This window comes from Mandrillus leucophaeus, unplaced genomic scaffold (genome assembly GCF_000951045.1).
Source record: "Mandrillus leucophaeus isolate KB7577 unplaced genomic scaffold, Mleu.le_1.0 Scaffold363, whole genome shotgun sequence".
Lineage (NCBI taxonomy): Eukaryota > Metazoa > Chordata > Mammalia > Primates > Cercopithecidae > Mandrillus > Mandrillus leucophaeus.
The window spans coordinates 602179-620569 of NW_012103843.1; the positions used below are offsets into that span (position 1 = coordinate 602179).

Sequence of the window (18391 nt, forward strand, 5' to 3'; positions counted from 1 at the left end):
TAAAATTTTTAAAAAATTAAATTAAATTAAAATAGCCATTTATGAGAGTGCCTCATCCTAAAATTGAGGCTGCTTGTTTTAGCAACTTTTGGTGCAAATTCCAGTACCCTCAAGTTTATTATTTAAATTAATGGGATCTTACCTAATTTGCTTTGGGAAAACATTTTAGTTTATTGTGTCAGGCTGCTGGTTAAAAAAAAAAAAACAAAACCCATCATTACCAATCAACCCTATAAGAGGACACTGCAGGGGCTGAGGCATGAACAAAGTGTGCTCATTTTGGTAGTGAATGGCTAAACTCTATCTGCAGCATTGATGTCAAGTTTCCAGTGCCTTGAAAGGCTCCAATAAACCACCAGTTAGGCACGCGGCACTTCTTGGATGAGTAACGAATTAGAGGAGTGAGTATGTCGTTCTGTCTCTTACTATCTAAGCTAGAAAGAGACAGGATCACAGCAGAGTTCCATATGATTCTCTCCAAAAAGGTGAAGACGAAAGGCTTATCTCCAGGGGTGAGAAGCACTTGTTTTGGAAACGAACAGTGAGCAGCTGTGCCAGCTCTGTCAGCCTCCTGCACTGCCAGCCTCCTGCACCGCCAGCCTCCTGCACCGTCAGCCTCCTGCACTGTCAGCCTCCTGCACTGCCAGCCTCCTGCACCGCCAGCCTCCTGCACTGCCAGCCTCCTGCACTGTCAGCCTCCTGCACTGTCAGCCTCCTGCACTGGCTCCAGCAGGGCTGCAGCTGGGGCTCTGGATAGAGGATTCATTATGCGCTCCTGGCCTTCGGGGACCGGCCCGGCTCCCGGTCAACTCCAGCAAGGTTAGTAGCCACTTGGGACAGTCATTTTAAAGGTGAGATTTTGGTAATGGAAAAGGAAGGAAGGGTCTTCCCTCTCAATTTCAGCTGAATTTGTGCTGAAATGAATTTTTATTTGCACAAGTCTAAAAAAATACCTTGTGAAGTCACTCAGAACTTACACCAAGTGTACATTACGATCGGTGTTATAAATGGCATGAAAATGAATGCTGCTCACTTCTTTTCCCCGGGATTATTAAATATACTGTATTTCAAACATGCTCTGTTTGGAGATTTCAGTTGCTTTAATTACATTTTAGTACATTCACCTAGAAAAAATGGAAAGTGACCTTTTTCTTTCACGGTTCTTCAGTTTATGAAAAAATTAAACCTATGACTCAAGGTCCGCCTTTGAAAATCATCTCGGTGATCTGCCCATGTCGAACAGCATCAAATGTTCATTACATTTGTTCTTCGAGACTTTGCTTTGGAAGATGTTATGGATCGTGGATGATTAAAAAATAAAGTCACAAAGGGGCCAGCACCCTGCAAAAAAGCAGCGCTCCCACTTACTTGAACATCTCGCTCCTCTCTATGGTGGCGAGCCAAAAGCTGTAAGCATTTGCGTAGTAATTACAGGTCCCACGGCCGTGACACTCGATGAATGGCGCACTTCTAAACTCCTCCAGACAGGAGCCAGGGGACGCCAGGGCTTGGCCAGAGCCTTCTGCACCAGCGCTGGTGTGCTGCGGGACAGACAAGCCGTGAGTCAGAGGTTCCCTCCTCAAACACTGGGAGAGATCGATCCTTCCCAGGAAGGCGCCAGGGTGTCCCTCTGGAAAGCCACACACTGCAGCCTCATGTGGTCACCACAAGACACACTCTGTGCCCAAATTCTCGGGCTGGCCGCCGAGCCAGTGCCTGCATGGCTGGGGCCCCATAGTGCTGAACATGGCCCCAGGGATCATCTAACGGCTGCCCCCCAAATAGATGACCAGCCCAGCTTTATTAGAGTTTAAAGAAGAGCTCACTATGTATTAGATTTGAAACACTCCAACCCATTCTAATGTGGGGCATGAGACAACAGCCAAAATGTTCAAATAATGTTGCAAACAACGGATGTGGAATCAGATTTTACAAATGCATTCCTGTATTTGCTATATTAGAGGCTATTTATCTTAAGGTAAAGAATAATCATTCAATTTTTTTTTTCTTTAAAAATAGAGAAAAACAAGAGTAAGAGAAAAAAATAGCGACTACTATAACTTTATCAAATTGCATTTTGGTCTAGCAGGTTTAAGTAGGACCTTCCTGTACTCAGAAATCAAGACCTTAAAATGAATGACATACAACCTTGACTAAGACATTACGACAGATCCCCATGACTATTATTTCAGATATGGGAAATGTGAACTCTGGAATTTTGGAGACACAAGGGACCTTTGAGGATAAGGCTAACTCCACTGATTCCCAGATGAGGACAGTCTGGGATCTGACCAGGATCACACAGCTTGAAGGCAGAGCAGAGGCAAGGACAGGGACTTCCAGACCAGAGCCATCGTCCTGAGAACTCAGAGGAGGTGCTGGGAGACACTGTTCTCTAGAACGTCATTATTTTTGTTTGCTCCTGATTTCGAGAAATTATGGGCAATCACTGTTTCAGGTCTTTGTGACACCCGGACAAGGGTTTGGGGTGACAACGGCTTTCCCGTGGTTCCTCAATGCAACTCCGGACTTTCCCTGACACACAGAGATTCCACTCAGTATTTCTTATAATTATGGAGTGGCAAATCCAATCTACCTTTTAATGAAAATGGCATGCTTATATCATTGTTAGTGTCCTGATTTCTCTATACTGCATGTTCAACCTTTTTGCCTCTCTCGATAAAGTAGTTACAATGCAGCACTTCAAATTATTGGAACAACCTGTTAATCTGGTGGTGGTGCTGCAACGTGAAGAGTCTAACTGCAGTACAATCAACCCAGCAAATCATACAATCAAACTTGTATATGTGCACAAACATTTTAAAAATTGCTTTCCTGCCAACTTTTTCTACACTTGGAAAAATGCGTAGAAAAGCACAAGAAAAATCCAGTAGAAGGAAATCGCAATGGTGGGCACCTCGCACACAGCACGTCCGGAAGGTGGAGCAGAGACCCTCCACATGGCTGGGGCGCAGGGCAGACGCCACACCACCCATCAGTTTTCTCGTTATCTTTGCTCAGCGTCCTCACTCAAACATTAAAAAAAATGTTTTCCTGCCAATTTTTTCTACAATTGGAATAATTTACAGAAGAAAATAGCTATGAAGCCCTGTCCCCTGTCAGTCAGATGATAAATAATGTTCATCTGTGGGTCAAATGTACAACTCGCCCATTCCTGACAGTGTGAAGATGGGACTAGGATTTCCAGTGACAATGCAGATGTGTGTGTAGAGTCGTTTACTGGGAATTGGCAAATTCCGGGATAACTCTGATCTTACAAGTTCACGGCTTGTATATATTTAATCAATACTGCCAACTGAGGTAACAGAAGAAAACAAGCTACAATGAGCGTATCAAACAGGGGCCTTGTTTTCCGTTTCAATTGACTTTTGTGGGGAAGGGAAGCCCTGGGGCTAGGAGAGCAGTCCTTGCCCCATGGGAAGGGTCCCAGGCAGCACTGGCCCAGGAGAGCCTTCGTGGAGGCCACAGCCAGCCCTCGGGTGTTCTCTCCCTAACTCAAGCTTCTGCTTTCCAGCTCGTTTGTGTTGTAGTAGAATGTGTACTCTCTATGTGCAGGCTGTCTTCCTCCTTTCCCTGAAAGAGGCCTCGACTTTGTTTAGAGAAGCTGGTCATATAGAGAAGCTGGTCACATGGAGAAGCTGGTTTTATAGAGAAGCTGCTCATATGGAGAAATTGGTCATATACAGAAGCTGTTCACATAGAGAAGGTGGTCATGTAGAGAAGCTGCTCACAGAGAGAAGCTGGTCATATGGAGAAGCTGCTCATAGAGAGAAGCTGGTTGTATGGAGAAGCAGGTTGTATAGAGAAGCTGTTCATATTGCTGGTGCTGGAACGGAGCTGTAGAGCACCTGAGTAGAGCAGCCACAGGGAAGCAGAGGCCTGGGCCTGCATTTCCAGGAAGATGCTCATCCCAGCTACCCTGGCTCTGAGCAGAGGAGTGTTCTGGCTGGTGCTGGAGACCCCTGCTGTCACCAGGCAGAGCAGGCCAGGCTTCCAGGCATGCTTTGGAAGGGGACGGTTGGAGGAAGAAGGAGGGGCTTAAGCAGCGAGATGCAGAGAACCCCGAGGTATGGAGGCACCAGACAGAGGCGACTATGGGGCGAAAGTGGGGCTCTTCCCAGGATACACAGTATCTCCCCAGACACTTACCATCACAAAAGAGTAGCCGATCCACAGCGAGGACCACCCGCTGGGGCACGGTGGGATCTGAATGGTCTGACTGTGCACGGCCATCACCATGGCGGGCGCCTCACACACAGCACACCTGGAAGTGCAGCAGAGACACTCAGCACAGCAGGGCGCAGGGCAGAGGCCGCCCTCCATGCACTGCCCCATGACCAACACTCAACGCCCTCACTCAGTCTTTCTGGTCCAATTACATATTAAGTGGGAAACGTGCCCATTGCTTAGACTCTGAGGTTTAGCACCTCCCTGTTGGTTTTATAAGCCTGTCTCAGGATTAAAACATTCAATTCAAAAATAGAGCAGGATGGCCGGGTGCGGTGGCTCATGTCTATAATCCCAGCACTTTGGGAGGCCAAGGCAGGCGAATCATCTGAGGTCAGGAGTTCAAGTCCAGCCTGACCAACATGGAGAAACCCTGTCTCTACTAAAAATACAAAAAATTAGCTGGGCGTGGTGGCACATGCCTGTAATCCCAGCTACCCAGGAGGCTGAGGCAGGAGAATCGCTTGAATCTGGGAGGTGGAGGTTGCAGTGAGCTGAGATCGTGTCAATGCACTCCAGCCTGGGCAACAAGAGTGAAACTCCATCTCAAAAACAGAAGAAAAAATTAGAGCAGGACACAAGCCTGTACTCCCGGCTACTAGGGAGGCTGAGGCAGAAGAACTGCCTGAGGCCAGGAGTTCAAGGCTGCAGGGAGCTATGTTTGGCCTGCCTGTGTGCCACTGCTCTCTGACCTGGGCAACAAAGCGAGACCTGCCTCTAAAAAATTGTTTAAAAAATAGATCCAACACGAGTTATTTAACTGTCTCGCAGAAGGGAAAAATAGGAAGGCAAAGCTCTAACAGTGGCTCTCCCAGAGGGGCTGGGGTTACAGGCGGCTTTTCTCCTTCAGGCATTTGAGTGTTTTCCAATCTTTCGACAATGAGTATGTATTTCCACAAGCACAATAAATGCTTCAGAAAAAATGCTGGTGAAATCCAAGAGCTACTCCTTTTGGAATGCAACAGTTTGTTTGAAGCTATGAATAATCTTTAGTATAAAAAATGCACTTAGTGAGTTGAGTAACGAAGACAAATAATGCATGCTTTAATGAACTTGAGGCTGCATGTCCACGTGGGCCTCTTGCGGGAAACTTGTTTTCTGGTCTGCCCCCTTGGCTCAGCTGTCCAAGGTCTGAGGCCATCAGTATCCACTGCAGCTGAAGTGACCCGCAGAGGACCCTCCCAAGGACAGGATGCCCCCCAAGCCAGGCTGATTCAGCTCAGGCTTGGGACTGCACCAGAAATAAATTAACACAGCACAGTGCTCTGACTAAGACCCTTTCAATGAAGGGAACCCTTGATGGTGGGATAATGCTTTGTTTTAAAAAAAAAAATTAAACACCAACAGTGAATAATTACATTCGAGTCACAAAATGAACAGAGTGTTAACAATGCTGATAAATGACTATAAACGGTGTTAATAATTACACCTAGTTATATTGGGACATTTGCATGAAAGTGGATCAGAAGGGGGAATAGGGCTGAATGAGTCATTTGATTTTCCATGGACATGTGTGTGTGCGTGCGTGTGTGTATGTGTGGTGTGTGCAATTTTCTATTTTATTCACCCAAATGCAGATGAATTAAAAGGTTCACTTAAACAACAGTGACTGAAATTGGCCTCATACATCTGCCACCATCTGTTTGCTAGACACAGACCTAGAAATACAGCCTGGAGCGAAGCGTTTTGTCTTTTTCAGACGGTCTCTGGGCTGAGGGCTTCAAGGGTCTATAGAGAGGGTGGTCCTGCCCCATTGCAGGCTTAAAGAGCTGTGTGATTCCTTAAAATTCACATGGCCACATTCTCCATATTGCATATGAAGAAACTAAGGCCAGGGTTAGTTGTGTCCAAGACAGAACTAAAATGCACTTCTCCTTGCTCTCAATCCAGTGGTCTTTTCGTCAGAGCAATTAGCAATCAGTATTTATCTCGTGAGTCTTGACTGCAGAAAGCTAGAAAGTACTTAGAAAATGGTGCCCTGCTATCAGGATGAAAGCAGTAAAATTGCCACCTTTTCTGCTCAAAATGAAGGCTTTTGTGTCATTTGCTGTTTCTAAAATTTAGCTTTCGGACCTCCCTAAAGGGAAGACCTGGGAAGGAACCTGTAAGTCCTGAGAAGTCGTGGGAAACCACTAAGTTCAGTAACCATGGAAACCTGCCTGCTCAGAGACAGGGACAAAGGGGCAGCCTCTCTACAACAGGGAAGTAGAGGCAGACATGATGCAAAGGCAGCGGCTTCAAGTACACGCCTGGGAAGGTCTCTTCCTGCTGAGCTTCGAGATGTCAACTAACAGACGTAAAAATCTGGAAATGTAAAGTCCTGGGACATTCCAGGACTTTCTGGTCCAATTACACATGAAGTGGGAAATGCCGTGCCCCTTGCGTAGACTCTAAGGTTTAGCAGCTCCAAGTTGGTTTTACAAGCCCGTCTGAGGATTAAAACATACAGAAACCTCAGACTCTTGGTGCCCACAGACCAGGGCTGTTTTACTGAAAGGAATGCATCCAGAGCAATGCCGGTCTCAGACATGCAGCTTCTCTGAGACCTGTTTTTGGAATACCACCAAGGCACGCCAGAGCTCCTGTCAAGGAGCTCGGAATCAAGGTCAAATGTTAACGTTGTCAAGAAAGTAAATAGGAAACATACCAATGAACAGTCTTTTTCTACCTGTTGTGTAAAGGAAGCTAAAAAGAGAAACCCACAAAAGTTGTTACTTTTCCTTCTAGTTATCAGGCATGGTTCTGAGCAAGAAAAGTCTCAAAACAGTCAATATCTGGCAGCCACTCGCACAGGTGAAGTATTGCCTGCATTCTGAAAAGCGCCATTCAGGAAGTGTCATGAATGATATTCTCCATTTTAACATCAATAAAATAAGTTTTCTCATAGTTCAAAAAAAAAAAATCTAAGAAAACGGTCAGTAGATAGTTTAATGTAAGGGGATCAAAGATCTAAGATTTTCCCACATAGGAGGCGCCTTCCAGCCCTCTGGTCCATGGCCCCACGTGACATAGCTCTCTCACTAAACTGTGATCTGCCAGGACCTGCCTGGCACATAACCCTAGTCCTCCCCGAAACAGGGCATGTTCATCTAATGAAAGGAGTTGGGCTAAAGGCACAGCCTAGGGCAGCTGGGCAGGAGCTCCAGGGGTGATTCCAAGCATCTGCTTCCCTTTTCCCTTTTCTCTTGAATGCAGGGCACTTCTTAGCTGATACTGCTACATCTTTCTTCATATTCAAAGACTGCTGATTTCTTTAAAGGGAATATAAAAACCTTTTAATCTTTTTTAAAATTTATTATCTTAATACGTAAAAAGTAAAATTACAGAATAGCTTCTTAGTCAAATGAATTTGTTCACTGGCCACTTTCCTATTATTTCTGAGTGTTTCTAAGCAATAACCTTTTTTTTTTTTTTTTTTTTTGAGACAGAGTTTTGCTCTTGTCACCTAGGCTGGAGTGCAATGGTGCGATCCTGGTTCACTGTAACCTCCGCCTGCTATGTTCAAGCAATTCTCCTGCCTCAGCCTCCCGAGTAGCTGGGATTACAGGCATGCAACACCACAACTAGCTAATTTTTGTATTTTTAGTAGAGATGAAATTTCACCATGCTGGCCAGGCTGGTCTCGAACTCCTGATCTCAGGTGATCCACCTGCCGTAACCTCCCAAAGTGCTGGGATTACAGGCGTGAGCCACTGCACCCGGCCAGCAATAAACTTGTAATTAGACGGAAAGAGGCAAAGAGAGAACAGTCATGTTACTTTCAGTCGTAATAATTTCAGTTTCCCATCTTACTTCCTATCAGGGAGGCTCCTGGGGTCTGAAAACATACTTCAGATATTAGTGCGGATAAACACTTAAGGGAAATCGCTGAGCCAAACACATGCATTTTCAATGGGTACAATATCACCCAAGGGAGCAAAAACTGGTGGCACTGGGACTGTGTGTATCATTGTATAATTTTTAAATGTATAAATCTGTATAATTTTATGTATAAAGCACAGACAGACATACAATACACAAACAGAGGAGATATACAGTATGTCTGCGGTACTACAATTTCACAGGGGCCACCTCACACCCATTGGGATGGCTACTATCAAAAAGGCAGAAAACGACATGTGCTGGTGAGGACGTGGAGCAACTGGAACCCTGTGCACTGTGGCAGGAATGTAAAGGGTGCGGCCACTGTGGAAAACAGCATGGAGGTTTCTCAAATAACTAAAAATAGAATTACCATATGATCCCACAATTCTACTTCTGGGTATACATCCAGAAAAATTAAAAGCAGGCTCTCAAAGAAATATTTTCACACCCATGTTCATAGCAGCATTGTTCGCAATAGCTGAGGCGTGGACAAAACCCAAGTGTCCATTGACAGAGGAATGGATCAACAAAACGTGGCACCTACACACAACAAAATATTATTTGGCCCTAAGTACGAAAGAAATCCTATCACACGCTATAATGTAGATGAACCTTGAGGACATTATGCTGAGTGAAATAGGCCAGTGACAAAAGGCAAAATATCATATGATTCCACTTACATGAGGTGTCTACAGGTGTCAAATTCACAGGGACAGAAAGTAAAATTGGGGTCACCAGAGGAGGGATATGGTGTCAGTGTTTAATAGGGACAGTTTGAGTTTGGGAAAATGAAAAAGTTCTGGAGACAGATGGTGGTGATGGTTAAACAACAATGCAAATGTACTTAATGCCACTGAACTGCACACTGAAAAATTATTAAGATGGTAAATTTTATGTTATGTGCATTTTACCAAAATTAAAAATAATTTCTAAAAAAATTCATAGGGGCAGGGATGATTCAGAAAACAATGTCTTCAAAGGCTCCTTGGGGAAGTTACTATTTTTTAAAAAAGAAAGATTGAGAAACACTGTTCCGACACTGGCTGAAGAATCCAGTGACATCACTTTGCTTATAGGAGGAAAGCTAACCAGCACAGTGAGGAGGTAAAACGGAAATTCTCTCTGCAAGCCCGGTATTATCTCACCATGGTTCTGCACCATAATTTTAAAACACAATAACTGACTTTTTATTTTTTGCTTTTTGAGACAGGGTCTCACTCTGTTGCTCAGGCTGGAGTGCAGTGGCGTGGTCTCAGCTCACTACAGCCCCAACATCCCAGGCTTAAGGGATCCTTCCTCAGCCTCCCTCGTAGCTGGAAGCATAGGCTCGCGCCACCACACCCAGCTAACTTTTGTATTTTTTGGAGAGATGAAGTCTCGTCATGTTGCCCAAGCTGGTCTTGAACTCCCGGGCTCAAGCGATCCTCTCGCCTCAGCCTCCCAAAGTGCTGGAATTACAGGCACCAGCCTCTGTGCCCAGCCAACTGACTTCTACGTCAAGTAATTTTTATGGTTGATTTCCATTACAAAACTCAGATATCACAAATAATAAACTAAATGACAATGGATTGAATGTTTTGGAGAAAAATAGAAAAAATACGTTTGTCCAGACTAGACACTTTTCCTCTTCAATTATGCATTTGTTCCTACAAATGCTCGACTCACCTACTAATAAAGGGTCTTATGTTGTCCCCCGTGATGGGTGCCATTGACATGGGCATGGGCTCGGGGGTGGACAGCCAGTATGAGTAGTCATTTCGTGATGCAAAGTTGCACACGTTGTTAATGTTGCAGAACAGGAAGGGCATTGTGCTGAACTTGCGCAGGCAGCTGCCGGCCGTGCCTAGACAAGCGAGAAGACAATGTGAGATGTTTTCTTTATAATTCACAATCTATCTCTATGTAAAGTAGATTTCAGCTGGACAACAAGCAAAAACATGTAATCAACATAATCACGGAAATGGAAATGTATAAAGGATTCTGTAGGACATTTTTGATGAAAGGAAACAAAACCAGTTTACCAGCACAAAGAAACCTTTTCCTAAAGCTGAATTCTAGAAGGAACTTAACATACGGTTCATTGTACAATGGACAGTAACAAATTGGGCAATGTCTTTAACAATAGTTTTGCAGAAAATGCAGAGATGCTCTTTCTATAGCAGCTTGCTGATTCTAACCCTGATAAAAGTTAAAGGTAGAGAAAATTAAAACACAGTTTGCTGGAGGTTATCTGGGGCAGGCTAAGATAATGAGGACAGATATGTAGCTTTCTGCTGACCTAAACTAGAGGAGCAGAGCTCAAAGCTCAGCAGCCGTACAGAATTTCAGACAGGATAACGTGGACATTTTTTACAAAGAGCAATGGTTAAGTTGCATTAATGCAAGATATTAAGTGCACTCCAGGAATCTTGAGCCCACTTGGTAATTTGAAGATGAGATCTAAAGTTTTATTAATTTAAAGATTTTTGAACATTCAGTCTCCACATTTCTTGGCTTGCCATTAGTAACACAGCAGCTGTTGAACTGATTATTTGTAATCAATGGAGAGAAATGGGGCCGGGCTGCTTTTTCACTGGCTACTGCCCTCAGTGCAGCAGCAGAGGCGAGTCCAGCGCTGCACACCGAAGGCACTCAACACACCTACACTGAATGGATGTGTGGATCTGCAGGCTTCTTACCCAAGTCCTGGCCATGGGCCCGTTCGTTGCCTTGCACGTAGAGCAAAGAGTACCCATGGTAAAGAATTTTGGTCCCAGAAGGACACTGTGGGTCATCTATTGTTTGACTGTGCCTGGTCACAAGGAAGCCATGATCAACAGATGGGGTGCCTGGGGGCCCCATGGACCCTGGCAACCCATCGGGGCCTGGTGGACCTGGAAATCCTCTTGGACCTGGAAGACAGGAGACAAATTAGTTTCTCTAATTGCAAACACGCTCCCCTGAAGGCTTTCAAAATCATTTGCTCCAAAGAGTTTTCAATATTTTATATTTCCACAAAGTATCCTACCTATTCATGTTACCAAAAAAGTCTAAAAAGAATGCATGGCTAACTAAATACAGCTGCCTGCCTCCTTCGTGGTGTCTTGACTTTTTCTTTTCACCTGCCACCTCAAAACATTTTTATACGCACGGTCCTTGGTGCAGAGCAGATGCCTGAACAATTCAGTTCAATGAATATGTGACATATATGAAAATGGACATTTGAATAAATGAAAATGAATGACGTGACTCTGTGCATGTCATTCACATGGAAGTGTGGGGCTCCTGTTGCGGAGGATTATCACAGAATTATTAAACAACCTCATCTTAAGGCGTTTTCTCTTCTATAGCAGCCCAAAGCCTACGTGTGGAAATGGAGCCGTAGGGGACCTCTCAGGCAAGGCCTGCTTCTGTCCCCTCTCTAACTGTGCCACGTGCCAAACTGTGCGCAGGTCAGCTGGGCTGAGCTCTTTGTTCAGTTAGTCAGCAGCCTCAGCCTTCTGCATCACAGCCTTCATGGAACACTCGAGTGTCCCTTCTCCTAAGGAAGGAGATCAAGTTTATCCCATGCCTTTGGGCCAGAGATGGCATTATACTCATTTCGACTTTCCCTTGTCCTTTGCTGAAATAGAATTTTCATAGCTGCAGCTCACATCCCACTTAGGAAACCACATGGGCCGCCCCTATTGGCTGCCTTTCAACAACATCTGGGAAGCGTATGCTTTGATCAATATCTGTCTCTACACAGAAAGAAGGACACTTCCTCAGCTCTTCTGTTTGATCCTATTTCTTCTAAGAAACAGACTTCTTCAGAAATCTGTCAAGTAATACACCCAACTTCATTTTGCTGCCCCCCCATGCCTGGGTCTGCTGCTTCTGTCCCAAAGATCCCGGTCGAGGGTAATTAGGTTGGAAGTCTCACAACCTACCAGTAGGCCCGGTAGGTCCCATCTCTCCTTTCTGGCCAGGGGCACCGTCGAACCCAGGAATACCTGGAGGTCCAGGTATACCCACCAATCCTGTAACACCTGAGGCAGAGGAAAAATAATTTATGATCCCGTATGGCAGTAAGCTGTATCTCTTTCTTCCCTTCTTAAATGTCCTTCTCAGTGTTCAAGGAAGCAAGCGTAGTCTCACTGTAGACGAGAACGTTTTCTTGGACAGCCAGGAGCTGCTTCCCACAAAGCCGAGTACAGACTTGGCAGAAGCAGCTGGATATTCAGCTGGGGGTGTGTTTGGCCACCTCGTTCTGAGTTCTCCCTGGTTTCTCGCTGTTTGGCAGATTGGTTTGGAGAAGGCAGGTGATGTGGAGGGAATGGGAGACTGGATAAGCCTTTCCCTCTCGGCCATACACTGGGGTCTCAATTTTTAGGCAAAGATATACTGACACGGACAGTTTTTTGTTTTCATGTACATAGCTTATTCTTTTTCTTCTTTTTTTTTTTTTTTTTTTTGAGACAGGGTCTCGCTCTGTCACCCAGGCTGGAGTGCAGTGGTGTGACCACTGCTCACTGCAGCCTCGACCTCCCGGGTTCAAACGATTCTCCTACCTCAGCTTCCCGAGTAGCTGGGACTACAGGCATGCACGACCATCCCTGGCTAATTTTTTTTATTATTATTATTTTGTAGAGATAGACTCTCCCTATGTTGCCGAGGCTGGTCTTGAACTCCTGGGCTCAAGTGATGCTCCCACCTCAGCCTCCCAAAATGCCGGCATTACATAGGTGTGACCCAGTGAGCCTGGCCGGCTTATTCTTAAGTATCTTTAAATTTTCATTGATGCTACCTTTCAACTTTAAATGTTTTCATTCTCCTTTACTTCCCACCCACTCCTTATAAGTAGCTCTTAAAATAGGAGATGTTTAGCTCAAATAAGCAGAAGACTAGGTGAAGGTTTTGGGAAATAACAGAGAATGGTACAGACGGTGCCAATCAGGCAGAGCTCCTGGAGGCATGGATGGAGAGCACCGATCGTTACCATTCCAGATTGCTACCTGCCACCCCCATCTGGAGCGGGAGGCAGGAGGGGGAAGGTAATGATCTGGTTCTTTGAGCCCATGTTTTTCTAACTGAACACAGATGTGTTGTTATATGTTCCTCTAGCTTTTCCTGGATTTTCTTCTGGATTTTTTTTAGGCCCCTTTAAAAATGTCATAGGTTTTGATATGCATTGAAGGGAGGTTAAGAAACTCATATTCATATGTGTGTGTATAATCATTACCCAGAAACTTATTTTAGATACATGGGTGAGGAGGAACTCTGCCCACCACCCCTCTGGGCTCCCCATACCACCCTGCACAGGCCAAGCTTTCTCACCTTGCTGGCCTTTGGGGCCTGGAGGTCCCTGAAGCCCTTTCAGCCCTGCGGGGCCCTCAGGACCAGGGAGCCCGGGCTCCCCTTTGATGATGTCGTAAGGACCTGGGGGGCCAGGAGGACCCGGGAGACCTGTGGGAATAGGGAAGGCATTGATCAATTTCACTGCCCACACTGGGGAGGAAACAACTTGAGGAGGAGAGTCCCAGGTGAAGCTGTCCAAATGGAACATCCTTCTCAAAGGTGAAGTCATCATCAAAACCCAAGTAATCAGATCTTCCCAAAACATGTCCAATCTGCACATCTTTGTTATTTAACCTGAAATCCTGAACTCTCGGGCAAAGGCACTGGGGCATCAGTGTAACTTCCCACCGCATTCTGGGCTCTGGGACCCCTGACCAGCCCTCCCAGTGGGGAGAGAAGCTTGTTCTTCCCAGGCAGCCCCCGCTTCTGACATGGAGAGTGCCCTCTGCGATTAGGACGTTTTTCCCACACTCCTCTGAAACCTGCCTTACTGTACAGTATCATGCTGGCCCTCGTCTTTGAGCGATGAATGAACTTAATCCTTCTGCATGACAGGTCTCGGCGTGTGGTAAGAACCACACAAAGTGTGAGGTCCCCTCTCGCTCCCCTTCCACGCACCCTCCCTCCCCTCTCCTTCCTTGGGTTCCACGTCTCAGGGCATGTGGTTTCTCATTCTCTCTCCCAAAACATGGTTTTGAAAATTAAATGATGCCCTAGAAATGTGGTCTGCTCTACAGAGAGGAAGCAGGATGAATACTGTGCTTAAACCATTCCCTTTTGAGATGATGTCATGGTTTTCAGCACCCTTCATGCTGTGGGCTCCCATCGGTGGAGAAGCCAACAGCACCTTTCCCAGGAAGAATTTGTTACTGTGCAGCAGGAATGTACTCCGTCTCTAAGTGCAAGATGGATTTTCTTTCCTATTATAACTTTCAGTGGTTGATTTCAGGTTAACTTTAGAGCCTTGGGGAGTTTTTGAATTCTGAGCCTGTCAGCGAGACCCTCAGCCACCCCTCCCCTGGAGTTCCCTCAGTCCTGGATTTATCAGATTCTACTTCCAGACAAGTTGCTGGTTCAAATGTCAACTATAGGAATCCTGACTTGCTGCAAAGAATTCTCAATCAACTGTTTTGAATAATTTTTGAGTCATTTTACATATGAAAAAGCAAACACCTCAATTCTGTGCATTCCTGGCTTTCACATTTTCACAAAGCACCAGTAAGGTATTCACAGATTAACAAATTCTCCTACCTTTAGCTCCCGGGACACCTTGATCGCCTTGATCACCTTTAATTCCCTGGAGGCCAGGAACACCTTTTGGACCTAAGCAGAGGGAAAACATTGTCTTGCACAGAATTCCCAATGATAAACAAATATGTGTGTGTATATATCTCTCTAGTGCACACACATACATGTACACCAATGTATAGATAAATGCACATACACACATATACTCATATATGCCTACCCATATATACACATTCACACAGCTGCTTATGCATGCATGTATACACACATATACACACACATACACACACACACACACATATATGCATATATACACACATATACACACATAGACGGTGAACAAATTTCCAATTTATCTTCCAGGAAGAAAACAGCATTATTTCTGGTCGCCTGTGTAAAACTTTTGATGAAACTTTTTTCTAGAACCCAGAAGCTACATTTTTACAAACATGCAGCAAACTGTCAAATGATCCAACTAGTGGAGGGGCACAGGGCTCTGTTTTTGGTCCTGATCTGATTCACACATGTCCCCAGTGGGACCACAAGACACCTTGAGGCTGAGACCTGTTTTATTCGCCTTTCATGTGTATCTGACTCGGCAGTAAAAACTGCAGTGAGTGGGAGCTGGTAAGCATCCCGAAAAATGTGTGTTTAATACACGAATAAATTAATGAATAGCCCAAATCCATGACTTCTTAGTGAGATGTTAATGATCCACTGATTCTTAATAAGAAAATCAGAATGTCTTTATACTGGCATCCATAAGATTATACAAATTGGGCTGCCACACAGAAATGCCGCTTTTAATTTTCAGAGAATAGTATCTCGCCCTGTAATGGCACCGGTGCTATCAGTGCTAAAGTGCCCGAGGCTAGGAAGCTCTTCACACAGCACCTCCTGCTGCAAAGGCTGTGCAGCAAGACCTGTGCTGTCTTACCTTGAAATCCTGGAACTCCTGGAGGCCCCATATCACCCTTAGAGCCTGTGATTCCTGGAGAGCCACCAATGCCCTAGACACACAAAGAGGAGGTTGGAAATTGCTCAGGATATGTAGGCTAAGTCTCTCCTGTAACCTGCTAGCTGGAGAACTGAAACAGCCCCTCAGTGTTTTGCTAAGCACATTTGTGAACAAATGGTGCCTTGTGGTTTCTTAAATGATAGAATAACACCACCTCTGCATGTGCCTCAATCGGGAAGCTGGAAAGTAGAAGCGTTTGTTTCCCTCCCATGTGTCTCCTCTGCTTGTCCATCCACAGGGGAGGCCTCTGAGGAGCAGGCAAATGTCCCGCCCTTGCCACCTCCAGCTCCCAGCACGATGCCATGGACAGAGCCAGGGCCCCTCAACACCTGTGATGGCAACACAGCCATCCAGCACCACCCAGCAAGCTTTTTTGAAAACTTTCTGCTTAACCCTCGAGTGCAGTCAGTTTTCTTTAGAATTAGTTTCATGTCTTATCTGAAAACTGATTTTAAATATACAAAGAAAATTAAGAAATGCTAAAGAACAAGTATTTTCCTTTACACTATGGCAATATTCTTGTATTTTAAAATATGGGCTCATTTTCTTTCCATTTCAACACAGTCGTTCCTTTCTCTAGTCGTGGACAGCAACATGTAACAAGTTGTTTTATTTCTTACGTGGATTTGTTTCTTAGCCTTATTTTAAAAGTGTCAAACCAAAATAACATGAACAAATATATACGTATATAAACATATATACAAACACATATTTATACATATGTATGTATAAAGAGACAGACAGACACTGGCACCAGGAATGGGATACATTTCTTTTTTTTTTTTTTTTTTGAGACAGAGTCTCGTTCTGTCGCTCAGGCTGGAGTTCAGTGGCGCCATCTTGGCTTACTTCAATCTCTGCCTCCTGGGTTCAAGCAATTCTCCTGCTTCAGCCTTCCAAGTGGCTGGGATTATAGCCATGAGCCACCATGCTAACTTTTGTATTTTTAGTAGAAACAGGGTTTTGCCATGTTGGCCAGGCTAGTCTCGAACTCCTCACCTCAGGTGATCTGCCCACCTCAGCCTCTCAAAGTGCTAGGATTGCAGGCGTGAGCTACCAGGCCCAGCCGGGAATGGGGTATATTTCTATGTTACTGAGGAATAAAAATGGGAATACATGAATATTTGACAAATGACCTATACTTACGTTACTGGAAAACTGCAATATAGCAGCAGGGGCCCGAAAACACATTCACATACACACTTGCTATACTGTGAGATATGCACACAGCTTTGAGGACAGGGAGTGGAGAAACATGACTACTGCAACTCCTTCTAGCCAGTTCTGTGTAATTATTCATAAGCATTTCATAACTGACTGATTCAGAAGTAAATCAGTACCACAGATTGTTTTGCACCTAGCAAGCTTAGCTACTCTGTGTCCATCCTTGAGAAAGCAGTCTGATGACTCTAAGATATGTCTGCTGCTGATGAGCAGTTCAAATTCTCCCTTTAAGGGAGAACATGTGCTGACTTACAGAAGAACCTCGTTTGCTCCAACGTAACTGCAGAGGTCTGTCTCAAATCCCTCCTGCTCCCCATCTCCCCTGACGCACTCTCTCTTTCTCCTAATGTGTGTTAGAGAGAGAAAGACAGACAGACAGATGGAGACAGAGAGACAGACACAGAGAATAAAGCTCTGCTAATCCGGCTATCTGAATGAGCGAGCCACGTAAACACAATCCTTTAGCCATGGATGTGGTTAAGTTAAAAATCAAACCAAAGATCCATGACCACCACTAAGAAGGGCTATATATTCAGGTGCAGCAAAGAGCTAAAGTAACATCACACACACACACACACGCAAACACAAATGGCTGCTGGTCGCTTACTGCACCCTGAGATGTGCTCCTCTGAAGGCTTGTCTAAGTCACCACTTAGACTCTGTATCTGGATCAGGCCAGAAAAGAAAGATGGGATATTGCTGGTTATCTTTTATGATTTGAACTGTTCAACTGCAATTCCCAGTACTCCTGCCAATCCTAAGAGGTGGCAGGGCTAGTTTTACAGAATTGTTCTTTGCAAAACAACACTGGCTTGTTTTTTACATTGAGTTTGTAAATAGTTCTTAAATTTAGGCATTGAGCCATAATTTCCAGCAGTATAACATTTCCCTTTTATGGTTCTTGGAAAACTGGATTGTAAAAAAAATGTTACAATAGTTTCCTACTCTGATGCCAATAAAGATGTGGGTTACTGGCAAGAAAGAAAGAAAGAACTGATTTAGTGGGGATGTGGGAGTATAACACACACACACACACACACACACACACATATATACATACACACAATACATACACACATAGACACATATGAATACTTGTGGCCAGAAAATACTCCTTTAAAAATAAAAATCTACAAATCGATAACTCACAGGCATGCCCTGGAATCCAGGGTCTCCCTTGGGCCCTGGGACACCGGGTGCTCCTGGCCAGCCTGGATTTCCTTTGTCACCTTTAACTCCATCAATCCCAGGAAGCCCTGGAGGCCCCATGGGTCCCGGAAGTCCTAACGGAAGAGAAGAAAGCCATATATTTGGGGTTAAATATGCACAAGTGTCCCTGGGCTGTCGTGCTATCAATACTGCCACCCACGGGCCCCTCGCTGATACAACACTGGACCAACAATGAGAACCCTTGAGACGGAAATCGAGGCAGGTCCAGGAAGGGAGGAAGGAAGGAAGGAAGGGAGGGAGGAA

At 44.9% G+C, this 18391-nt stretch overlaps 1 protein-coding gene across 1 annotated transcript in view; it reads right to left on the reverse strand.

Annotated features, from left to right (window-relative positions):
- Positions 1-18391, reverse strand: part of COL4A1 (collagen, type IV, alpha 1) — a 153340-nt gene that overhangs the window by 2156 nt on the left and 132793 nt on the right. Inside the window, exons 43-51 of the mRNA XM_011989780.1 lie at positions 18068-18201; positions 15614-15686; positions 14680-14751; positions 13408-13536; positions 12021-12119; positions 10791-11003; positions 9778-9955; positions 4171-4285; positions 1369-1541 (exon numbers count right to left, since the gene is read on the reverse strand). Of these exons, the coding sequence (XP_011845170.1) occupies positions 1369-1541; positions 4171-4285; positions 9778-9955; positions 10791-11003; positions 12021-12119; positions 13408-13536; positions 14680-14751; positions 15614-15686; positions 18068-18201 (1186 nt within the window). The remainder of the gene's footprint in view (positions 1-1368; positions 1542-4170; positions 4286-9777; positions 9956-10790; positions 11004-12020; positions 12120-13407; positions 13537-14679; positions 14752-15613; positions 15687-18067; positions 18202-18391) is intronic.